Source organism: Vidua chalybeata, chromosome 1 (genome assembly GCF_026979565.1).
Source record: "Vidua chalybeata isolate OUT-0048 chromosome 1, bVidCha1 merged haplotype, whole genome shotgun sequence".
In the NCBI taxonomy this organism is placed as follows: Eukaryota; Metazoa; Chordata; class Aves; order Passeriformes; family Viduidae; genus Vidua; species Vidua chalybeata.
In genome coordinates, this window is record NC_071530.1 from 118,320,741 (window position 1) to 118,347,449 (window position 26,709).

At 36.2% G+C, this 26,709-nt stretch overlaps 1 protein-coding gene across 4 annotated transcripts in view; it reads right to left on the reverse strand.

The window, feature by feature from the left end:
- Window positions 1-2,255: 2,255 nt before the first annotated feature.
- Window positions 2,256-26,709, reverse strand: part of PDE7A (phosphodiesterase 7A) — a 74,614-nt gene continuing 50,160 nt past the window's right edge. For all 4 annotated transcript variants that reach the window (XM_053939428.1, XM_053939419.1, XM_053939411.1 and 1 more), the window contains 10 exons: window positions 17,033-17,184; window positions 15,250-15,313; window positions 13,007-13,102; window positions 9,968-10,068; window positions 7,631-7,762; window positions 7,240-7,331; window positions 6,472-6,616; window positions 5,533-5,629; window positions 4,458-4,538; window positions 2,256-3,226 (listed from right to left, as the gene is read on the reverse strand). In XM_053939428.1, coding sequence (XP_053795403.1) covers window positions 3,015-3,226; window positions 4,458-4,538; window positions 5,533-5,629; window positions 6,472-6,616; window positions 7,240-7,331; window positions 7,631-7,762; window positions 9,968-10,068; window positions 13,007-13,102; window positions 15,250-15,313; window positions 17,033-17,184 — 1,172 coding nt within the window. In that variant the 3' untranslated portion in view covers window positions 2,256-3,014. The remainder of the gene's footprint in view (window positions 3,227-4,457; window positions 4,539-5,532; window positions 5,630-6,471; window positions 6,617-7,239; window positions 7,332-7,630; window positions 7,763-9,967; window positions 10,069-13,006; window positions 13,103-15,249; window positions 15,314-17,032; window positions 17,185-26,709) is intronic.

Here is a 26,709-nt window from a genome sequence, read left to right on the forward strand (position 1 = left end):
TAATTTGTATCTTTTTCCTTGAAATTACACACAATGCCACCACCCACAAAAAAACATCTCAAGTGCTCAAACTAAGGCCACCCATGGAGGCTGGGCAGGGCTCTTGGACATAACCTGAGGCCTGTTTGAGTCTGTCTGTGCACAGAACAGTGCTGGGAGCAGATCTGTGAATTGGAGCAGTTGGAGGCTGCCTGGCCCCCTTCCCCAGCAGAGTTCTGGGCTCCAGGGGCTCTTAGTGGCTGTGGGGACCTAGCATGTGTGGGCTTTTGGCTCTCACATGAAAGGCTGAAGCTGCAGGAATGTTAAAGTTCAGTGTGGATTTGTAGAAGGCACTTCCAGCCAGCATGGAATAAGCATTTGTTCTTATTTCAGTTCAAGTCCAATGACAGACACTTCCACATGCATGAGGAGGTGGGATTATAAGTGGTCTTTCTAAATCCAGTCTGGTAGGAAAAGACAAGAGACCCCTTTCCAAGAAGGGTGGCTTAGAATAAAACTACTTCTATTTTACACTTTGATAAGCTCTTCTGGGTCCTGTCAGAGCAAAGGATAGCAAGTTTGCACAATGTTAAAAATTACAGGCTCTTTATAAATACTATGTTGAGATACTCCATATACCTATTTGTAAAACTATTAATCTTAATTCTCATTAAAATTACATATTAACATATGCCTGTAAGAAGTAGCAAAACTTAAAATGCAGTTGATGCTCTTTAAACCAAGTTCATTTTTTACAAAAGTATCACAGAAGGCATCATCAGAGTGATTTTAGTTGTCATTTTGAAAATAGCTGCAGGTTTGGCATATGTTTCATTCAAAAAGGTCTGAGAGGAATCAGTACTTTTCCACATTTAACCCAGTTAAGTGTTGCTCTGTAGTAAGTTTCTCTCAGTTTCTCTGTGCTAAGTTACACACAGTTGTTAACCTCTGTGTTCTCCCAGCTTTAAGCACCCTTTCAAAGGCAACCTGTCAAAAATGGCGCTTCTCTCCTGGCAATTACAACCAGAGCTCCTTGTCCCATCTGATCCTTCTCTCTTGGAGTCAACATCAAGAACTTGCACTGGCAGCAAAGGAAGGAAGTTCACGCAGGCTCAAAAGAATGGTTTCATTAGAAATTTATTTCTTTAAACATGGCCACTTTGAGATTAATGATACTACTTCAGGGAACATGAAAGAATAATAAACAGTTTTAGAAGGGAAACAATCAGGTAAGTCAGGATTTGCTTTTCAAATAGTAAAAGGCCAAGCTCCAAGAGGCAATACATTTTGGCATATGAGGACTAGTATTTTCAAATCCAAAAGTTGGCTTAATTTTACAGTGGAAGCTGACTGCAACCTTAGCTACCTTTCCACAACGCTGGACTCAGTCATAACTTAAATGTACAGGAGCATAATGTGAAAAGATTTTGTTTTATTAATTAAAAGTTAACAGCAACAGGCACATATTAAAATGAATATGGCAAAGCCTTTACAAATGGCTTTACGCTGAAGCTCTCTTCCAAAAATGGCTGTTGCAACAAAGTGTAAACAGAATTAATAAACAGTCTTTTACAATAATAACAGGGAAATACAAATGAACTAAAAGAAAGCACCAGTTTCTCAAACTAGATTACAGTTGTGCTTACTGTACTTAAAACAATGTAAAACAAATTACAAAAATGGAATGTTTAAAGTTTAAAATTAGTCCTTTAATTTTGTCCTAAAAAACATTTTCTCCTTTTCCCATCAAAAACCCATCAGTGGGTAATGTTTCAGTAGAGGGAGGAATACGTAAACAATGCACTTTTTTTTTTTTTTTTTTTTCAAATCAAAAACAAATTTGGTCACTTAGCTTTGTGCATAGTTTAAGGCATCTGTAGCAATTTGTTACAGTTTCCTCCCCAGTGTGGCTGTTCATGAAATTGTCACATTCTAAAAGAATAAATTAAAAAAAAAAAAAAGAAAAAGAAAAGAAAAAATGTTGCCGTTCAAACCCTTTCCCCAGCCCTCCCGCCCTCCCCCATCCCAAACGTACTCACACACCCACACATACACACACGCTGCAGCGAAAGGGGCATTTGTACCCTTGTTCTGAAGGACACGCTTCCCATCCCACTTTATTTCAGATTGGCAAATACCCTGAGCTGATTATGGTGTTTAGACATTCCACCTTTTTCTTGCATGTGCAGTTCAAGTGTACAATAGTGAGGACAACATGCGATGTTCCCACTGCAGAATCGCAATGCAGTTCGGACGCTTCCCCCCCACCCCTTCCCTTCCCAGATTCAGAAGTGTGTTTTTGCCATTAAAAAATTGCATTCTCATATAGCACTGGAGTAAAGCTTGGCTGTGCTCTATGATGAATGCTCAGTTCCCAGTGCACAAACAAAATTATGGCAAATGGGAGGCTTTTCTGGCATCCAAAGAAAGAAGAGCTGCAGTCTCAAATTTGATCTTTTTCTTTTAAAAAAGCAAAAAACCCAAGTTAGTGGTTCCTTCACAGCCATGCGCAAAGGTTAAGTCTAGAACCGACAGTTTCAGAGTACATTTGTAAACATCAAGTCTTGCCAGAGGCAGCAGAGGATGGGCACTTCACATTTCCGTATTAAAACAGGGACTGAGTGGAAGGTATGCTTTGAACACATTTATGCAAGTCTTGCTAAATTCCAAGGGAGTGGAACAATCCATGTCAAGTCTTAGATTTGAAGACCGTATTCCAAATATCATGAGAAAACCCAAGCCATGGGGCACGATGAAGCTTTCATCCTGTTGCTCCAAGGCTCAGTCACTGCTGTGCTTTGCATATTCGAGGTTCCAAACAACAACCAACTGAGGCGGGTGCATATTGCTCTATGTTCAGATCTGGCGGCTTAAAAAAATTCTGGGTCAAATGGTCTGTGTCAAAGGAAAACTTGGAAATAAATAATGCTGGCATCATTTTACCATTCTACCAAAACCTTGGGCTGGCATGTGTCTCCTTTAATCCAGCCGTGCAGATACCGAGGGAAGAGGCAGCTTTGTCATGGAGATTGAGGTCAGGACAATCGAGGTTCCTGAGGTAAAATGTCTGAGTCCATTTCCTCAAAAGTGGCGTCAACATCGTCACCGCTGCCCAACTGTTCCCTCTGCACGCCCTTCCAGCTTGCCTTGTTCAGTCCCAGGTGGCCAAGCATTGTCTGTGACAGCCTTGTGTTGGAAAACCGGGCCCATTCCCCAAACAGTGGTTCCACTAAGTAAGTCATAAAACCTTCAAAAACAAGCAAACAGAGGCAGATAAAATAAAAAAAAAACAATACAGAGAAAAATTAAAATACTCAAACCAAGTATTTTAAATTCTACTTAGTAGCAAATAATAAATGTGGCAAATTACTATTCTCCAATGTGCTTTTAAATATTCATTTAGCTATTTCAGGCAACTCTACAAAAAAAAATTCTCAAAATGTAAAGGATTTTACAAATCAGAAGACCAGCAATACGCTGCATTACAAATGAACCTTTCTTTCACAGCAACAACCAAATGAAGACAAATACTGGACAATATGGAGGAGGAGAGAAATCTAAACATCAGCAACTAAGTCACACAATTTAGAAAACTAAAGTTCTAAAAGATTTTATAATTAATTACCCTATGGTGAGTCTGAATTATACTACACAGGGGAAAAATATGTTGTTTTCACAATACTAGGGTGACTAAAAATAAATACAAATTTTAGAAATTTTTTAAACAACACATTGATGTACTTCATGTGTATGCACATATTCATTTATTTGTAATGTCTATTATACATGATTTCCTAGCATTCTAAATTAAACAGTGCAGCTGATTGAACACATCAGCTTGTGTCAATTTAAAGCATTAATTAAAACTGTGCTAGTTGTTGAATTTGTTTTTTTTCCTTTACTATGTTTATAACTGAGTCCCACTTCATCTCCATAATCAACTTCTATTAAAATAACAATAAAAAGACATTTTACTATTTAAATCCAAGTCAGGTTAGCAAAAACTATTAATATAATGTCTATCCACCATTCTCCATCACATCTCTGCCCATACATCCTCCTTAAAGGCTGTATTTAAAGGGAATGCTGACATTCCAAAAGGGTAAACTCAGCATGCCCAGTTGTGACAAGCTCGCTGCAAAAGGCACTAAAGACCACATGGCAAGGGGAAGGGACCCTCCTCTTCCAAAACACCCTTCAGATGAGGAAGGTTCTGGGCAGCAGTGTGGAGAAGTCAGCTGCCTCCCACACTGTACCTGCTCTGTGAGGAAAGAGAGGGGCCCCAGGACTGTCAGGGCAGCACCATTCATAAACAATTCAACAGATGTTATACAGCAAATAAAAATAAAATTGCTCTTTATAATAAAGTGGTGCCACACAGAATATGTTCAGCCTCTAGGAAATGTATCCAAAAGGTGCTTTTGTTTTCAAATTGCATGCTGAAAGAAGTCAACTGAAATGAACTGAATTGCAGTTACCAATCTGGATGTTGGCAATAGTTTCTGTCTGTCGGTCACAAAGTGGACTCACACCCAAGTGATATTTCTTTTCAATATCACCTAAAGAAACAGAAATATAATGCAACCATTAAATCATCAAGTCCCAACCAAGTCAAACACTAACAGAAGTGAGCTGTGAGTGTTGGTCAACAAGGATACTACCCTTGCAGCTGGTAGAATGCATTTACTTATCTTCCCATCTCCCGAAAAACCAAGCAGATCAGTCAGACTAACAATACTTACAACTACTGTATTTAAATATTAAATACTTGGTATTTTTCATCAAACAGTAATTTCAGAAACCCCAGAGAACCACAAGTTTCCTGAAGGTTTACCATCCTTTTTCTTGCAAAACCTTCACTGTCACAGAAATGACAAATTAATCCCCCCTCAGCAATATGGAAGAGGATAGCTTAGCTTTCAGAAATTGCTCAATAAAGGCAATTTGTGTTTCTGCTTCACCTTTATCTAAGATCAAGTCTCACATGATTAGCACCAAATAAAGCAGTCTGTTCCCCATTTACCATATTCACATGCAAATTAGCAGATCTCAAGTCCACCAAACTAGCCTTAATTTTATTATAAAACAATTTAGTAACAATGGAGCAAATTATCTCCATTTGCCAATTAAAGGCTTTATTAACTGCTTACATAAGGAGTCTAAACTGCACAGTAACTAAAAATCTCCCTGGCTCTTACCTGCTTACCAACAGGCCTCACAGCTGAAGCTTAAATATTGAAGACACATGACGAACATATTCCATAATTTGCTGAAACCACTAGGGCAATTTCAAAATGGCCATAATTATTAATCTGAAGTCCCTTTCAGCTGAAGGATGTATTGCATCAGCCATTCTAGGTTCAGATTCTAAGCAGATTTTCCACTGAGTTTTAGGAACTCTGACCTTTTTTGCAGGAAACACAACCCGTGAAAGTAAAAAAATCCTATACTGTACATCTCTGTTAGTGCTAAATATAAATGGACTAGGACTCATGGACACTCTCTCCACACAAAATACATTATACACTAACAGATACTTCTACTCTTACTTGCCTTGATGGAAGAACTCCTCCGTTACTTTTTCACTCCACTGCTTGCTCAGCTCCCATGTCCGACAGGGGTTACAAATATCTGCACACTTCAAAGCCATCTAACAAGTTAACACACAGTGTTAGGTCACCTTTCCTTCAACAGAAGTGCCTGTAATTACTTAACTCCTGATAACAGATTATTTTAGGTTTTGTGAATAACAAACCTACCTACCATTTGTGCTCCAAAGTTATGTTCTGTAATATTTAAAAAACACTCAGGGAATTGTGAGATCTCATGATCATCCCTGAGTAATATGGAAATTCAGTCAACTCAAAGTATTTCAGGACCACTATATTTAGTATACTCACTGCTACAGGAACCAAAAATAACTTCAGAAAAAGAAGCATCAAAGCAAACAAGCAGTATTTTCCATTTCTGGCTCTCATGCTTGTATTTTTAGCAATAGCTTGCACAAGACAGAACTTCTCATCTGTTTGTCCACTTTCTCTTATAGCCCACAATATGAACCTAGTAGGAAAATGCCTACAAACCTAAGATTCTCAAGGCTTTTGTTTTTAAAGTTTGCTAAAGCTCACCAGCACAACTGCAAACTGATTCTGCAGTGCTTTCCTTCCACAAAATGTGTTCTGACAAAGCATTTCACAGTTCTGAGACTGCAATGGAGTTGTTAGAAGAGCTAAACCTTGTCTTGGAACACCTTCCTTCAGCAGCTCTACGTTATCAGACTTACCAAAACACACCATCACCTGGGAGAAGTGCTGGCTGTGGGAACTGAAGTGGAGGGAAGAACCTCTTTGTAAAGGAACAGAAAGACTAAAAGACAGTTCTGCTCCATTTTGAAAGGAGGAGAAGGCCTGGCAGAAGCAGTATTTAGTATTTTAAACGAAATTAGTTTTTCCACTAAAATGCTGTTTTCAAAAATATGAGCAGCAAGATCACCTGTAAGATGAAGTGACGATGGTTTGCGTTCTCCAAACATAGATCTCCTCTATCCAAATGGGATCGGAACATGGACAGGTACTCGTTTTGTTGACTGATGTCTGTGGCAAGAATGAGATCACCTATCTGGCTCTCCATCAGCTGCCTGAAATACGTGACACCAAACATCCAAAAGTATATCAATTAAGAACGGTCATCACTAGATCTACATGGCATTTTATCATATTTGTTGTTATAGAAATACAAGCTTTATAAAAAACATTTTCATTGAAATTTTTTTCCTTTCTTTTCCTGAAAAATTCCTGCAACATTCAGAGAAATATGAGAATATTTCATTGGCAGCTTTCAGGAAGACTAAAACAGTTTTTAGCTTTTTTTCCTCCCCCTCTTTCTTTTTTTTTTTCCTTAAAAATGCACGAACTGATTGTCTCAAGATTATTTCTTGTCAAGAGTAGGTGAAGATGGTCTATTTTAAACTACAGTTGTGGTGGCAGAACAAGAAAAGACTGCCAAGTTTAGTCTGAACAGGTGCTTGACTACATTAATACACTCCTTCAATGTGCTTCCAGTACATGTTATTTTCTGAGTATCACGTTGCACCACGAACTGCTCTACTCTACCAGCACAGTATCCAGGAATTCTTAAAATAGATTTCTATGTTTTGTACTCAAAACTGCTGTGCAATAACTTATATTGTTTTGCAGGGCTGTCTTAGCTGACAGATTGCTTCTCTCTGAAACTAATCTATACTATGTGGTATAAACATACCTGTTTTCTAATGACATATGTGCAAATAAACCAGATTCTCTCAGCAACCCCACTGCCGATCTCCAGTGATGGTTTTCTAATACTGAGGTATTCTGTGAATTAAAAGGGAATAACACATATCAGTCAATACCTTTTTCTTAAACTGATGAGCTATATACAATTTGGCTGTGTTTTGGGGTTGGTGTTTTATTTTCTTCTTTTTTTTGTTTTTCCCAGAGGTTAAAACCCACAAATCCTGAACACTTAGTTAACTTGCAATTTTTTATCCCAGTGACATGGAAACAATGTGTGCATTCAATCCTACCACTAGCTAAACACATCACAATTTATAGTCCTTTTCTACACTCCTCTCCAAACCTGGTTTTAACAAAATAAATAATTTTATCCTTACCTTATATAAAGTCGCTAAATAATGATTTGTTTTAATTAGGAAAGGTTGGTTAACGCCTGGGTGATCCAAATCGTGTGTGGCAGCTGCTATTAAACTAAGCAGGACATCCCATGGAGTCAAAGACTTGGAAAGCTGAAAGGCAAACCCAACAAATGTTAGTAATGCAATATGGCCTTAGGAACTAAGTGCATGACTGTTGCATTTTTGATTTTTAGTAATTAACAGCCAATAGAAATTTGAAGAAAACCTTGAAGATGTAAAACTAACATTCCACTGACTTTTCGCAGTATTTCCCCCCCAAAAGCTACAAAATTTCAAAAATGGTTTAAGCATTATTCTTTCTGAATGTCAAGGTTCACTCTTAAAAATTGCCATCACACAAAATTCTTTGTGTCTGGTAATGAAGCACGATTCCTAACCAGACCCCATAAAAGCAGCAAATTCTTAAAATTAGCTCTCCCTCTCATTTACCAAGTCCATTTGTGTCTATTCTGCTTTAAATTCATACTATATTTTAAAAAGCATGAAAACCTTTCTTCCTAAGAGAAAGAAACTAATGGTCTGGAAGACTTAGAACTATTTAGAATGTATTTCTACTCTTATGCAAAACTGTATTTCAAGGTCTACCAGGAACAGACCCAAAGGAGGAAAATCCGCCACAAATAAATACTTTCAATGTGCATGTCAATTAACTCAGCATGCATCTACATGGACTTACTGTCACTGTTCATAGGTGTTCCTTCTTGTGGTTGAGAGGTTTGAAAGTTTAAACTCAGTAACAAAGTCTAGTTTGCACTAAAACAGAGAGGACAGTTCTGCCCATATAAAGGTGAACTGCAGTGAACACCCTGCAAGGACAGAAGTTATGTTCCCTGTTGCATTTGCCATTTTTCACACCTCATATGTTTATTATGTACTTTAGTGCAACAGAGCTGTAGTTCAGTACACTGAACTATAGCTGTACATGTTACTAGAAATACCAAGCCTATTCTTGTATCTGAAGCCTTACAAAACTTCCATCACGAGTATTAAATAAAAAAATGCTTGCTTCCAAACTGAATGCCATGAAAAAGCTCATCATGTATCAGCTCTGATCAGGCTCACTGCACCAATTGGTCTGAGAGAAGCACTGAGAAACTGAGTGGGAGGAGTGGGCAAAGAGTCTCTGAAAAAGGTTTTATGGAGCCAAAATTTACTTGTTTTTACCTCAGAAGCAGAATAAAGGAGCTATGCTATTCAAGGGAATACCAGGTTAGTGATAATCTGCATCAAGGTAGATAGATAACTTCTCATCTAGCTACAGAGCACTACAGCTTTCAATTTCATACAGAAGGACAGGACTTTGCCCTGAAATTGTCCAAGACATCACTTGAAGCAGCCTGACAGCAGTCTAAGTAGTAAGGAACAAACACTAAATTAGTTTAGCTCCTTAAGGTTTATCACTCTACCCTTTCTTAAAAAGAAAGCCGAAGAGAACTCCTGATGTATTGCTATGAACTGCCTCTCATAGAAGCAAACTGTTCAGTAACAGCAAAGACAAGCAAAGCAAGGCTAATGGTAATTTATGGAAGAAAAAAACCACCCCATATGACAAGTACACAGGTTTATTGTTGCCAGCTCTGACTCAGGCTACAATTCTATATAAATGTCTTGGGGCACAGCACTATATTAAACAGCTGCAACTTTAATTCCCTGCTGTAGTTCAACAGGAAGTCATACAAAAGACAATGTCAGCTCAGAGTGGGGGAAAAAAGAAAAGCACACTAAGTGTGAACCCACAGCCTCAGCAACAGGGAAGGCAAGGGAGAGTTCAAAAGTGTTTCTTGTTAGGTTCTTATGTTTCTTTACTTTTGATAAAATCTGTATGTGCATACACACATACATATATGCATGTAGCTTTATATATAGATCAATGACCTTACTGCTCTCTACAACTGGAAAGAGCCAGGTGGGACTTGACTTCTCCCAGGTAACCAGCAACAGCATAGAGGACACAGTCTAAAGTTGTGCCAGGGGAGGTTTAGGTTGGACATTAGAAACTATTTCTTCACTGAAAGGGTGATTAGACATAGGTATGGGCTGTCCACAGTGGTGGAGTCACTGTCCCTGGAGGAGATTAAGCAAAGGTGTTTAAGTGCATGTGGGACTCAGTGCCATGGTCTAGTAGACAAGGTGGTGTTTGGTCACAGGTTGGACACCATCTCAGAAATCTTTTCCAGCCTAGATGGAAAAGAATGGATTCTGTGATACGTGCACACAATCCATTCCTATGCATATACACACAAACGCATATTTCTGTGTGTTATGAGTGATGTAAAAGTGAGAATGCTGCCTTACCTTGGGCTCTTTTAAGTAACAGTGCATGGCCTGAGTCACATCAGCAGCATGAACTGCATTATGATAAGGATTTTGACTGTGATAATCTTCTTGAACCATAACTGCAGGAAAATAACAAATATCCATATTTAAATAAAAATGCAAATTTTTCAAGGACCATTTTATAAGCCCCTATTAGGCACAGAAATATGCAGTATCACAAGTTACACACACATAAAAGCATCAGTCAATAAATCATCAGCTGAACCACGATGCAGCTGTTAAGATTTTTATGCAAAGAAACAGTATTTGTTAAAGGAAATAAACTACATGTAAAGTCACCTCAGAGCAAAAATTAAACAACTTGAAATTAATATATAATCTGAGATACTCTGACTTTGAGAACTTCCCAGGCAAGGCTCTTTGACAATCTGTCTGGTGAGGCAACACTGAATACAAAATGAAAATTACACTATTTACCAAACCATTAGGATGACTTCATATCTGGCCTGAAAACAAACAGGATTTTAGAGGAATTAAGCACTGCTTTCCCATCATATGAAGTGTTTTTCTTTCCCATTCAGGAAAGTGGTCATGGAAAACCACTATATGTATTCTAGGCCTTTTTTCATACTTGGTAAGCCCATATGCTATTTAGAAAAGAATCTCATTTAGATGCTGGTCTGACTAACTACACCTAGATTCAATATTCTCTATTTAACTTTTTCCTTGCTCTCCTCCATCTTCCTGACTGTCCTGGAACATTACAGGCAGAATTCTTTGAAGGGCATCAACATTAGCTCAAATACAGCAAATGAAAAAACTATAATGTTAAAAAGGATTGAAGGGAAGAAGGACAGCAGTCAAACTATATTCTAATGTCTTGCCTACTACCTCTGAAGTCTTTAGGTTTGCTTGGAAGAACTAATGTTCTTCCAAGCAAATCTCAAAAGATTGTTTTCCTATTTGACTACAGTCTGTCAGTCCCACCAAACAAACATACCCACAAGCTTCTTTTCTACTCAATTTATAAGGCCAGAGGATCCATATGAATGTAATGTGAATGTAATACAGCATTACTGATGTGGTATTTGTGAAAGCTGAGCTTCATGAAAAGTCAAAATACGGTCACCACCATGTCATCTCAGTAGTACTCAATGGATAGGTGACAGCTCATATGAAAAATAATGAAAATCAACATAAACATCTTTGGGCTTTATTAACCTGCAGTAGAACTGTCTCTCACCTATTCCTCACATCAAGTGCATGAATGCATAGATCCCTGGCTTTCTTTTTAATTTTTTTTATGGCTTCATAGGCTGATCCAGCTACCTGAACTTTACAATTTTCCTAACTTACTTATTTTATTAAAGCAGACCTAGGTCAACACATTGATCACAGTTTGCCAGAATCAGAATAGCACAACAATCCTGTTTTCAGGAATGTAGTACTTTGCATTTTCTCTCCCCTGGTTCAGGTCTGGAATAAGAACCTGTAAAGACACAGTAGGAAGATGTAGATCTCCAAGTAGATGATGGAAATCACTAAAATCAAGATTTCTCTACTTTAAAAGATTCCAGTAGATTCTCATATAATGTGAATTTTGTGTGGCACTGGACCATTTGAGCTGTCCTAGTCTTCTGGAATTTGGTCTTCAGATTGCTGTGGATTAGAGTATAAGAGGCAGCCAAAGAAAATAATGAGTTGTGTTCATGTTAAGAAGCTGTATTTGGAAGAAAAGTTCTTTGATTTTATAATGGACTAAGACAGAGCTTTTTACTGATATTAAGTAGAAGGCATTACCAAAAACGGAAAGGTATTAATTTCAAATTTAGAATAAATTTTGCCTTCTTCAAAGTCTAATCTCATTTTAGTGGATTATGACTTTGAATAATCATATGTAGTTAAAACTTCCATCTTCTGATAACCAGTTAACCAAGCCAGTCATTTCTAACTGGTCTTTTAAGTATTATCATTTGCATAATGTCAACTAACCAGATGAGAAAAACAAACCACATTCAATTAGAACTCGAGAAGCCTAAAACCAGATTTCTATAATAATTTTCCTCCATTCTAACATATCAGTCATTAAGGTCAGCTGATTAACATTCCTGAAACTGGAGGAATGTTTAAAACAACATGAAATGCAAGACAGAACTGATTTTTTTTTTAACTGAAAGAGAACTAAATTGTGAAAACAAAAACATTCTCTTATTTGAAAGGGGAGAAAAGATTTCCAAATGCTCCCCTGTTAAGTGACAAGCTTTGTAACCATAGAATTGTTTTTTCTGAAACTGTGAAAAACTGCTGAAAGGGACCAGAAACTTGTTTACCCTGGTCAGTTAAAAAAATCATCCCACTTCACAAAATTAAAGAAACGGTCACAGAAGAACCAAAGGAAGGAGGTCTCTTACCAGCACCTGTCTATGTATTGGGATGCAGACAGCTCTGTCAAGTGAATATACCACTTGGTTTGAATATTCTACCCAGTATTTACAATTATCTTCAAAGAAGCATTCCACTGACACAGGCCCACACATGAAATTAAAATCTTCCTCTAAGCTGTCTAGGGAGAAACTATGTCCACAGCGCAATGCTTACTTGTAGGAGAATTTGAGCAAGCCAGAGGTAACAGCAAACTGGCACCAGAACATATTTCTGACATATTCCATATAGTTAGGAAACTGTGTAATTGGAAAAAGTAAAGATCAATACGGAACTAAACATAAGAACAAAGAAAAGAGCTGTCCAGCCTTTCCCAATACAAATGTCACATATATTCCTGATTGTTTAATAGATACTAAATATATTTAATAAATACAATACAGCATCAGGTATGAAACTAAACTTCTTAATACTTATTTGGATTTAACACAGAAAATTCTATACTCATAAAAAACTTTGAGAGATTGTCTCAATTAATATAATTTAATTCACTGCACAATGTAGACTGCATCAGTACCCTTCAAACTTTATTGCTAAACTACAATCAGGACTTCAGTTAAGGTATAAAAATGCAGATAAACAGCAATATTCATTAAAATAAAAAGCTGTATTTACCCAAAAATCTACGAAGTTTCATCGTATCTAATTGGAAGTGTTCAATTAGTCCATGTAGATTAAACAGATGAAACGTTAAGCTGACTAGACTGTTTCCTAAAAATAAGATGAAAATACTAATTCATTTGAAGCCATGAAATCAGTGACTCTTCCATAAGAAATGTATTATTTCAAACAAATTGGTCACAAAAATTATACAAGCAAACTTCTCTACACCAAGTCATGATATTCTACACCAATTCATAAATATTTAAATCTTACTACATGACAAGTTTCCATTAGCTGTCTCTAGCAACCAGTGGTTTTGCTTAATTCTAATGCATTCACCAATTGTCCAATGGCAACTGATAGGAAGAAAATGTTACTGAACATTAAAAAACCCATTTCAACATGCAAATCCATTATAATTCTATTCAATTTTATTTTTATATTTATGCAACACATCACAAACACATATACAAAATAGAAATGTAATCAGGCGAAGAGAAAAGCTAGACAACACTATTGATTAGAGGACATTACAAATATGCTATCTCACATTTTCATAACATATTTTGCTGAATTTTTTATTTCACCTGGAACTCTACAAAAATGTATAATCTTACAAGCTTATAATATATGTTGTCTACTCATAGCTTGATTATAATCTTTTGCAGTGGTAAAATAAGCAAAACTGTAAGAGCCACAGTCCACAATGTTTATTTTTTAATAGCTTGTCCATTATTTGCTCTGTAAACAATGTCATGGCTGACAATCTTCATTTAGCATTACAGAACCTAGCACAGACAGAAACTGAGGTACACGAAGACAAAAATTTATTCTAAATCAAGTTTATTACTAGGCTGGAATTAATGTATTCTCATGTCACATCCTCACAATGAAATAAATATGCAACTCTTGGAACAACATTTACTGGGGAAATTCTTTCACAGATGTTCATCCAGGGCAGCTCATCCAGAGTTTTATATACAGCATTCTGCCTTTACAAACTTGCAAGACCAAGGCTGTCTGATCAAAATATCCTCCTAAAATGATTTAATTAGAATGCAAAATAGATGGTGGTATGCATGGTGTGTAAGGCTTCCACAATAGAAGCTCTTCTGATAGTACTTTAAATGTATTTGAAAAAAGCACATCTAAAAGGTAGAAAGGGCTTTTATGAGAAGGATGACCTCAGATTTCTCCCATTTGATAAACTAATCCAAAAGAAGCTATGCTTACATGTTAACTTGTACACATAGCCTTTTTTCATTCAGTTATGTAAAGTTTATCTATAGAAGCATTCTATTTTTACAAGTCCTTGCTATTTTCATTTTTTTCTATCCATCTGTATAAAATATAACTATGAGGTTACTACTTTTACACTTGGTTAAGCCGAGCACCCCTTCAATGCAACAGAAGAGAAAAAGATCTTTTGGTGACACATTCTCCTTTTTGAACTTAATTCCTTGTTCTGGCAACTTTAACTGCAACTTTTCTACCTACTCCACACGACTGCTGCAAAATCTGTAAGAGCTGCCCTCCATTCTCTTCCCACAGTGGCACAAATGTCACTGTGATATTGGACCTGCTCATCTCCTACTTCTATTCTGTTCAAAACCCAGCTGCCATTGCTGACATTAAATTGCAAAACTTCACTCTACCCACTGCAGCAGCCCTCCTTCCTCCTTCCCAAAATGTTCTCTTCCTTTTTCTATTTTGTTCAAGAGATGTGTACAGCAGCTTCCCTCTGCTGAACTCCCAGTTCTCCAGTTATTCTATGTCATAATTATAATGGATACACACAAACATGCTTCTTATGGCACTATAAAGTAATAGAACTATTCTATCTAATGCTACATTTATCAGAAAAATACTTGTTCAATATAAATGACCTTTTGGACAGAACCATAAAAATTACCAGCGCCCCATAACTGAAAAAAAAGAAGTCAAAGATCATAAAATTATTTGTTAATTTGTATCAAGTTACTACTATAAATTACTAAGAGAGAACAGCAACATATAAAGTACATCAAGGGCCTCTTCTAAAAATCAATGATTAGTATCAGTACTGACAGTATCATTATTTTAAAGAAGTGACCAGGCAAACTAGGAGTCAGATTAAAGACTATTAAATCAAAAAGTACTACCTGATGGAATTTACACTTTTTAGTGAACAATCACATACAACACTGCAACGTAAGTGCCACAGTTAAGTTATGCTAGAAGGAAAAGCACAAATGAAATACCAAAAGTAAACTCACCATTTGTCAGTCTATCAAAAAGAAAAATATCAAAATTCCAATTTCCAACCTTCTCCAGCATACACTGAAAAGAAACATAATAGCTGTCATTTTTTAATCAGTATATGCCTATCTTCCTGTAGCTCAGAGGAGTACTTAAGATTTCAGAGACAGATCAAGTCTTTAGAATTTCTATATAAAAAAATAGCAGTAAAAGAATAATTAAATTTGTCTTCTAACTGGAAAACATCACACATTTAGAAATAAAAAGACTGGAGGGAAAAAAACTAATATGAAATGCCTTGACAGAACTGGTTGGAGATCTTCCTTTCAACCTTTAGGCAGTTTCTCAAAAGACAATTAAAAACAATTAGGTTCAAATCAGAAATAGTAGGGCAGAATGACTATGCATTCAGACTAGCAAATTAATCTCTGTGTAGTCTTTTACCTTTTCCTTTTTTCTCCTGCTTATAGAACAGTATCTAGATGATTCACTAGATATTTGAGCCATTGTACAAGCATTTTAATTTAAGAACCTGGCTTCTGACTTTTCACCCCACTGAACCAGCACATCTTTATCACAGCTGTTCCACATGAACTGTTCTTCCCACAAAAGGGATGACCAAGAATAGCAAACAGTACAAGAGGCCTCACCACAGTTGAGCAGTCCCAATCTTTGCCTCCCTTACCTGTATCAGAAATACCTGTCCAGCACATTTTACAACAGATTCCTGCCTTCTCCTATTCTCATTAGATTGGTAATGCTGTTTTGTGATCTAATTATTGATTCTAGCTTTTCTCTACCAGATGCTAAAACTCTGTTATCAGAAGAAACAAAAGCATTAACAATATCTTTTTATGATCAAATTACATGTACGTTTTTAAGATCCATTCTTTGGGTTATCAGATTTCTTTGTACTCCATAGCCTGATGATATTCAGCATGGATACATCCTGCATATTGTATTCTTTTTCTGTGTCAGATGACAAAAAAGCACTACATGCAGTGACACAGCCTTTGGGATATTGAATAACCTGAATAACCTTTGCTTACTCAATCCCCTTCATCACTTGCCATCCTCTGTTGCAAATACAGCAGCCTTTCATCCAGGTAGCTGCTCCCTTAGCACCAACTCTCTTCCCAGTATCTGCTTTTCCTGCTTTAGTGCTGCACAAGTGTATTACATCTATCACTTTTCTTTTCTAGAAGTGCCTACCACAGAAAAAGTTAGTTGGACATAAGCATGTCCTGAAAAATCCATTTACCTTACTTTACTGAATTTAGGTAGTTACTCTTCCAGTTGTTCACTAGTGAAGTTAGACTAAAAATCAAAGTGAATAGTTGTCTAAAATGCTCCATTATATCTCTTAAATACATTTTCCTCTCTTCATTATTTTCTTCAATTATTCAAGGGCATCCTTAATTCACCAGTTATTAAAAAAAAAACAAACAAAAAACCAAACAAAAAAAAACCCAACAAAAAAAAAAAAAAAAAAAACAACAAACCCCCCCCCCCCCGCCCCCCAAAAAAAACCAAAACAGTAACAACAACGACAAAAACACTAGCCACATAAAAATCATCCAAGCAAACTTATGGGCAGTAGAGGAGTTTGCTATAAACCCTGAAATTTTGTCTGGATTTCATTACTATGTATGTATAAATAAACGCACAAAATTACATACACACAGACATTAAAGAATATGCTTTAAATTAGTATTTGGTTGCACTTTTAGTATGTGATATAGTTATATATACTAGTAAGCATTTAAAAAAACATACTTTAAAAAAAATAAAGCAACCAACCTTTGCTTGTCCATTATAATCATCATCTAAAATGTTTGAAGAATTTGGAACAGTGATACCACGGAAAAAACGGGAAGATCTCAGGTATCGCTGGAAACTAAGCAACCTTCTCACATTTCTTGCAGACACAGAGACCTCGATTTCAGAATTTGCTACGAAAAACAAGAAAATAAACACTCTCTCTAAAAAACCTTTATCAAAAAGACAAGTGCTCAGGGGAAGTTTGGCATAAAGATAATGCAATTTTTTTGAGTATTAAATGTTTCAGCACAAATACAGATATTTTTATTAATACTAAATACAGAGCCATGGACTAGGAAAGAATATGTTCTGTGTAAGCATCCTGTGAAGAAAAACAAATACTTCAATCATAGCTGCAACTCATCTTTTTAAGGAACTCTGTTATTGAAAGGACAAAAATATTACGGATATTGTTTAAAAACACACACAGTACTGGAAACAAATTATTTTTGGAAAATTGCTGTATACACATCCAATCCATGTCCCTAACAATCACCTAAGATGACATGTACATCAGCAAGAGAGTATCAGAAACCGAGTGTTAATACAGATACAAGTAGGCTTTGAGCAAATACAAATACTTTTACACAGTTTAGAGCTCGGAAAATCTCTTTACTATGCTGAAGTTTTAAACACACTCAAGTAATTTTTGTGCTTTTGCAGATAACTACACTCTTCTGCCAAACAATTGACATTTACGTTCACAGCTTATCTAATTCTGTTCCCCAGTATGATGAAAACACAACAGAAAATTATTTCAGCCTCTTTTCAAAGATTAATCCAAATATTTTATTTTACTTTTATTAGGTTAACTGATTTATACAAATGACCAATACTAGTTTACGTCCAGTTCCATTTGATATGCCCGAAGTGTTAGCATCGAACTACACAGAGCTACAGTTCCTTTGTAGCAAGCCAGATATTTTCATTTTGAAATACATTAGGCCAAATCAGTCTTTACTTTCTTTTCAACAGTGCCCCCCAATAGCAGTTTTATATAACCAACAGGAAGCCAATAATCTTATCTTAATATTCACTCAACCTGCCTGAAATGACTCATGTCAAATAATAAAATTTTAAAAGGAGGTATTAAATAAGGAAGTCAATGCCAATGTGCTCTTTTTCAAAAATGCAGATCATTAAAAAAAAAAAATCACAACTCTGTAGCACAGATGTCTTATCCTTCCAAAAACAAGACATATTAGAAGACAGTGAAGTAAGAAGTTACAACTTTTGTTCTTAAAGTCAGTCTAAAATGTACACAGGAAGGTGTGGCCTTATTGACAATCTGAACTAAAAGCCTCAGTGATTCCTAGTGACAGCAGCTTAATTTTACATAACATAAATCTTTATCCATTTAAATTCTTCTCCCTGAAGTTCCAATTTACTTTCTGTTCTATGCTAGCTTATTAATATATTAATGTTAAATTAATATATTAATTCCCAAAATACACTAATAAAACACCTCTAAATAGAGCTCACAGTGGCATGATCATAGAGTATCTCATCAAACACAGCACCATTCCCTATCAATCGTCTGTGTTAACAGCGATTAAACCAACACAACTGAATGTCCTTTCAGACATGCCTGAGACACTTCATCAAGACACTGAAGTTCAGGGCTAATACAGACATCTCCACATGAAGTATCCTTCTTCAAACTATCATTCTGAAGGCCAAGGGCTCTTCTTCTGAAGACACTGGTACCTATAATATATCCCAGGGTTTTTTTTTATTAAGTAAACAGATGAACTACATACGATAAAGGTTGCTTATAAAGCAACATTCACGTGTACAGCAGGAAAATAAATAGATTCTGTCATGCTACATTACTCTACCAATTTTTCTAAGCACATTTGTGACCATGAGGTTACAGTCCGTGCACTACCAGCCTGTGTATCAGAGAAGCAGGGAGCAATACAGCTGCTGCTGCTAATGCAGTGTATGCTACAGGTAAGAAGTTTCTCCCCCTCAATCTTGATCCAATTCCTTCAGAGCCAAATTTCAAAATAGAAATGACTGGGTTGAAAAGAATATAAAATGGTTACATTTAGGTTATAAAATTATCTAAAATATCCACAAAGTCACACACAAAAGCCAGAAAATTCACTAAATCTCAATAAAACAACATATTTAAAGCAGGAAAAATGAGCACTTTTCTGGAAGTATAGATAATTTTCTTGTTCTCAAGTAGTCTTCTACAGATCTACAGTTAACAAAAACTTGGTTTTGTTGTCATGCTGCAAATAAAGTTTCACCATCACAGGCACCACCCATTAATCTTGGGCAGAATAGTATGCTAAAGGTACTACAAGAAAAACAGCAGCTTCTGGCAGCAAAGTACATAACAGAACACAGAAATGCAATAATTTGGCAGTACAGGCCTGTGTTCCACCTATACTTGTATTCAAAGTCATTTAGGGGCCATTTAGGGGTTGCACATCTTCTTGCTTCAGGATTTTTTCTGATGATGATGCTCAAGGTACAGAGGCAAATGAGTTACTTGGTTTTCTGTGAAGCTGAACTATCATTCTCTTCATAATACACTATTGACACTTATTCATCTTATAAATATGTTTAAACTCTCTAAATTATCACCAATTTGCATAGCTCGTAAACCACTACTATTACACGTTAATCCTAGTTTTTCTACCCCTTGTTAAAAGAAAAAAAGCAAAGCCTACATTATTCCAGCTTTCCTAGTAGCAATGCTGCTTATTACAGAATCACAGAACTGGTGAGGTAAGAAAGTACCAGATGAGGTTCATCTGGTCAAACTCCTCTGCTCAAGCCGAGTGACCTAGACCACAGTGCCCAGAACCATCTCCCAGAGGCTTTTGTACCTCTCCAAGGATGCAGACTCCACAAGCCCTCTGGTTGTGCCAACACTTGGTCACCTACCCTCACAGTGAAAAAGTGTTTCCTGATGTGCATCGGTTTGTGCCTATTACCTACTGCCTCTGGTCCTCACACCAGGTACCACTGAAAAAAGCCTGGCTTTGTCTCCTTTGCACCTTCCCTTCAGGTATTTGTGCATACATTGAGAAGTTTCCCCTTGAGCCTTCTGTAGGCTGAACAGCTCCAGCTTTTTCAGCCTTTTCTCATCAGCCCTTTAATCTTCCTCACCCTTTGCTGGACTCTCTCTGTTATGTCCATGTCTCTCTTTTACTGGGGAGCTCAGACTGGGACTCCAGGCGAGGCCTCTCCAGTGCTGCACAGAGGAGAGGGATCACCCCCCTCAACCTGCTGGCCACATTCCTCCTAATGCAGACCAGGATACCACTTGCTTTCCTTGCAGAAAGGGGATATATATGGCTGGCTCATGTTTAACTGGTGCCCACCAGGAGGCCCAGTTCCTTTTCTGCCAAGTCACTTTCCAGATGGTTGCCCTCTGCTTGTGGTGGGGCCTGGGGCTGCTCCTCCCCATGGGCTGGGCTTTGCGCTTCCCTTTGAGCTGTTAGTTATTGTACGTGGATAGCCCAAGCTAGGTAATATTAACACCTTGACTGAATAAATGTCTTTATCCTTCAGATCTGAAATGATCAGAGCAACTTCCAAATGAGAAAAGAGATTTTCAGCCTTGCCATCCCTCTGCAGCTCCAGAGCACCTGATTTGTGGGACTACACCAACCCAAAAACTAAATTTCTCTCTTTAACAGTTAAACATTTACTCCAGGACAATTCAGAATAAGCAAGTCAGATGCAAAGGTTTGACAGGTTATTAATTTAAAGGGGAGGCTGAAACAGAAAATAGCTGGCATTCAAGGAAGAGGGTGAGGGGAAGATACATTCTTCAGCTGCGGGAACACTGATAGCTACTGTGCCTGCCTTTTCCTTTCCCTCACAGATAAATTATTATTAAGGATAAAAAAAACAAGTGCTTTGTGGTTTCAGCAGATCAGCTAAGGCCAGTTAATAGAAAAGACTGGTAAAATGAATGATACAGTTGTGGAATGGAAATTTGGCATTTCTCTCCTGGCACATTCATTCATTTTAGATGCATGATTAATACGAGAATGACAACCTCCCCTCTTCTATCACGAGTCATGAAAAGAGATGCTAATTTCAGAGACCCTACCACACCAATGTTCAGTAATGTATAGATCATGGAAAGAAGACAGTGAAGAATGAAGAGTGCACTGCATTTGTTCATGAACAAGCATACTGCAAAAACATCTCCCAGCCCAAACATATTTCCTTTCATTTGGAGCCTTCAGTGTGCTAAATGCCCTTCTAATATCCAATATTGACTATTTGCTCACAAGGACAGTTTAAGGAGAAATTAGAACGATAAAATAAATTTGACATTTACAGCCTTGTGAACTGAAAGAGAATGAAAGCAAAGTTGGGATGATGGGCACATTAAGGAGGACACTACAGCATTGAGAAGTGCTTTTGATGCAAGGAACAAGAAGGCATTAGTGCCTACTCAATAGCAGCTGTCCTATGACATTCTTCTTGCCATTACTTTGTAAATTAGAGTTATCATCCAAAGTATCAATCCCAGGTTTTGGGGCTTTTTGTTTGTTTGATTAAAATGGTTATATTCTTGTTTCTAAGCATCTTAAGTGAGATGCTGGTATAATAAAAAATTCCTTTTTCTAAAATAAAGAAAAATAAGTAATTCTAGTTATTAATATCAGTTATTTTGCTAATGTGATGCATATATAGCAATAAAATAACACAAGTCGCCTTCATGCAACAGATTTCATCTGTATTCCGAGAGGCTAATTTTAATCTCTTCCCACTCCCAATCTTTTAACTTTATGAAAACCTAAAATAAAACATTTTAGCACATTTCAGAGGTATTAAATATTTATTTTTCTCATACCAATATAAAAAAACAAAGTAAGTAAAGACAAGTGACAATCACTTAAAAGATCACAATATGCTGATGGATTTACTCTCAAAATTATTCTATATTTTGTATATTAAGGACTGTCCACAAAAGGAAGAATAACAATTATTATTTGGTTTAATTATTAATGGAACCTTAAATCCTAGCAATATACTTCAATTTTCTTATAATGCAAAGACAGACTTGCATCCTCTGATGGAAATCTGGTCAAAACAAGGTTATCCAGCTATAAGAACTTTACCTCCATTTCCTCCTTGCCACAGCCCAAAAGGCAGAAAGAAAACTATCCATTATAAAAAGCACTGAGTTTCGCCACACACCAATAGAAAGAGCATAACTGAAGGTCTTGTGTATCGCTGCCAGTAAAAAAAAATAACGAAAAAAAAAAGTATTTCAGTATTTGATCCTTCCTATGTTTGAATGCAAAAATTGAACTTTGAGGTGAGCACAGGCCCACCAGGAGGCTTTTCCCCCAAAAATATGAAGGAATTATCTTCTTTTAACTGAAGTGATCTCTCACAAATTTTCCATATTAACCCAACTGCACATTTAACAGATTTACATAGCAGATACTATCATTAAACCTGACACATCATGTGAAATGTTCCACTACCTGTAAATATTTGTTGGAAAGAAATATTCTATTTTACATGCCAATTAAAACCATCTAAGTATGGTTAAACCATCTAAAGATCCATCTTTCCAGGATACAAATAATTTTCAATTTATGAATAATTTGAAAGTATGATCTAGCATTTCACACCACTAGAGGGACCCATAAGCATTCTAATTTCACATCTATTACCATCAAACCATTAAGAAATACACTATATTAGATCCATGAATGTTTGTGGGTTTTTTTTAAATTAAGTCCTGCTATTTAACTCTCCTGTACGTTTACCACTCATGGTTTGAATTTTAAAATATTTTTACAACATTCAGTACTCAAGTATTATATAAAACTGTTATTTCGTATGGAAGATATAATTTTAGTAAGGATTTTAAAGTTACATAAAAAGACTAATTTAGACTATTAGGGTCTAAATTACCTCATTATACTTCCTGTCTTTCTTAGAACCACTTAGAAGACTCATTTAGCATCACTGTAAGGCACTACACCACTTCTTCTGCTTAAAAAAATATGAAGCCATACTGTTTTGGTTTTCATGTGCAATATATAACTACATACACATTCATAAATATTTTTTAATTTTCCAAATATTTTCCATTATTTTCCAAATAATAAGGACTGCTGGAAAATATGCTGTGGGTTAAGGATTAATGAAGTAAACATAGCTTTGCAAATGTCTTCTGAGTGGAATCGGAAAAAAAATTAAGTTTCAAGAAAGTCTAGTAGTACTACGACTCTATTAAAAACTCCAGTGGCTTTCATCAGATGCTCCCTGATGGAGGGGAAGTGCTAGGCATCACCATCACCAAAGATACCATTTCCTGAAGGGTCTTACAGAGCAAAAGGATCTCACTGCCTTAGCAAAGCACAGAGCCACAGAATCATAGAATAATTTAGGTGGGAAGGGACAGAAGAGACTTCTGAACATTCTTTAGTCCAATCCTCTGCTCAAAGCAGAGATAATTTGAGGGAATTTGCTCAAAGTGAAGGGATTAGACTACTTCAGTATGAAATAAGTGCCAATTCTCCAATGGCACTTATTGTAAGTCTTTGCACAGCAGTAGAAGTGTAAAAAAAACATCATGAAAAGGTATGTACAGGACTTTACTAATTTATCTCTTTTGAATTTTGGCTCATTTTAAGATTTCTGTAAACACCTCAGGAAAGATATAAAATTAAGTGAATTAAACACTGCAATTTCTGTGTTTGAATGAGTAACACTTTGCAATAATCTCAGGACTAGGAAACTACATACAAGGCGGTTTTCCATACCAGTTCACTGAATCATAAGCCCAGCAATCCTGCAGTTGTGTTTTTGGGGATTTTTTTAACCCTAATCCACTCAGTGGGCACGGCAAATCTGCAAGTCACAACAGCATACTGTGAACCAAGAAATGTCACTGAAGCTAAATATTTAGAGGAATATCATCAGAACACAAATATACAAAACATATACAAACACAGCGTTTACAAAATGGGTTATGCCTTGTTAATCAAGATACTGATCCTCCCGAAGAACATGACATATAATGGTTCAAAACTCTTTTCCCAAAACGATAATATATTTCAGATCATTGCCAAATCATTTTCTTGCTGTCTTCCCAGAAAAACCCACCTCTCGTCAGTGTCCTAGAAATCTTCAGTTCTACAGTAAATGAATGACAGAACCCTCAACTCATCTTTTTTTTTGTCTATTTTTCATCACCAGAAATAAAAGAAGAATTGAAAAGTAACTCATCATGGTTAACAGAAAACAAATTTCCTTTAGCAATATATTATGGTCAATATAAAAAGTCAAACTGGAAGCAGAGGTGAAAACAAAAGAATTCTCACATATTTTCTACCAAATTGTCTAGCATACAAAAAAAAGGCCTTTCCAAATAAGGTACTTGGAGAAAGAACACATTGGAGAGGTTCAAAAGAAATGGGAAAAAAAAATAGAATGTATCTCTGTCTTCTTCTATGGTCAAACTTAAGCCAGCAATGAAATACAGAGTGGCCTGTACCTGTGCAAGATTCCAGAGCACACATATACTGTTTTACAGTAGCTTGGAAAGAAGAAACTGTAGGTAAAACAAACATCTAGAATAACAAAAAAAAAGAAAAAAACAAACCTGCTCTATATTATCAATTAGAACTTTTTATCCCCAAACCTTCCTTATCCAAGTTCACTTCAAGCTCACTCTTTCCATTTGGCCAATACAACTGTATTTGGAGCATTTTCTGTGATTTCCCCCTGTGTAACTGCATCCTCCAAATAAATCAAAGTCAAAATTTCTCTCACATTGTGGAACACAATTTATTTGAATAATCTGGACTGTAAATAATTAGAAGACAAATTCAGTATTGCATCAGTCACAGAAAGGCAGCTTTTGAAGTAATGTCTCAAGCACAAGCTTTTTATTCCTCAGTGATGGTATTTTCAAAAGAAAACTTTAAGCTATGATCACATAAATCTTCCTGCATTACTTTACTCATAGTGAAACTCACCCTTCTTCACAGTAGACTGCTGAACAAGACACACAATTACTGTTAAATATAGCCAAATAGATAATTCTTCTATTTTCTTGAAACAAAAAAGGGCATTGAAATGAATCTGGACTCTGTTTAGTTTATCTCAATTTCTATATGGTATCACCAAAAGCATTATTAGCTGCTGCTACACAAGAATTTTTCAAATTGTTCAGGCAATCAATTTGGATTTGCACTCTTGTCCCTTCTTTGAATTCTGGTGTCTCAGCCAAGGGAAGTCTAAATTCACTGTTCAAGGTAAACATTTTCGAATGGTTCATGAGCTAAGAACCAGAAAGTTAAAAACATCCTTGAAACAGCACATGCTGACATTTTTGCCAGATCTCAGAATAGCTTATAATATGTTCCACAAATGGTAATTTCCAAGTAACTAGTCTGAAAGTTGTGTAATATTGGTAAACTCTGAAATTTCATCATGTATTTGCACTCTCAAGGAAGAGAATTAGATTTATTCATCACCTACAAAAATATCTCTTCCTTTCTTTTCATTTCCCTCTTAAAAGGCTCCATACATAGCTAAGAAGAAGAATCATCTAAGTCTCAATGAAGTCTTACACTGTACCATTACACTGTATGCAAGCAACTATTTTCTTCAAAACTGAGCACTCCTGAATGTTACCAAACACATACTGATTCATTCAAAATCCCTTATTCTAAGATATTTTAACTTACAGATGTGACAGATTTGGTTATCTATAAAACACAAAACAGAGCCCCAGGTGTTGGCAACATCATCTCCCCATAGAAGTATGCTCAGATGAGACTGCCACAAGAGAATTCTAAAAACCTTTTTGACAAGATCTTACTTATTCTAGGCCAGGCACAAAAGGAGAAACAAGAAGAAAACCATGTTTCTTCTCTGCAAAACCAAAGTTTCATTTTCCTATCTGGTTTCTCTAGACTATATCCAACAACCCTTTCCTAAAAGGAAACTTAAAAGCATTAATTTCAGCTGTACCTGCATATGACATAGCTTAATTTTTTTTCTGTTATCTTTTCATTTGATCTTTATTCATTTTGGCTTTAGTGTACATATCACTGTGCACACTCACTGTTTGGGGTTTTTTTTAAGGAGAAAGAGAGAATGATTAGGGCACATTATATATGCCTTTCTTTGTGCATGCTAGGAACACCTCCAATAATCAAAATTTCTTACGTGTGGTGTGTATACATACATACATACATATAAAAATAGACATTACTAACAACCTCTCAATATCAAGAAAACCAAAGCCTAAAACTTTATTGCTGGTTTACTATTTCTGAAAAACTTAATATTTTATCTTGTCACTTACCAATTCTTCTACCAACAATTTTGTTTCACATTACCTTTTATCAACATATTCTGACAACACTGAAGACTGAATTACTGTCTACGATGTCTCAAGTAATATAAAGGAAACTTTGAAGTATTCATGTAAACAATAGCTTATTTGTAAACCAGAAGACAGTAAGAGTGATTACAACCACTGCAATCACTTTTTCAGTAACTTCCCTGAAAACCAAAAGTACATGCTGCATTTTCACAGTGAACTGCAAAACTCCCTTCGTGTTTCTCATGGAGTCAAAAGTAGATCCAGTGTTCTACAGTCAATTCAATGAAACATTACAGTGTATGCATTTTACTGTGCAACA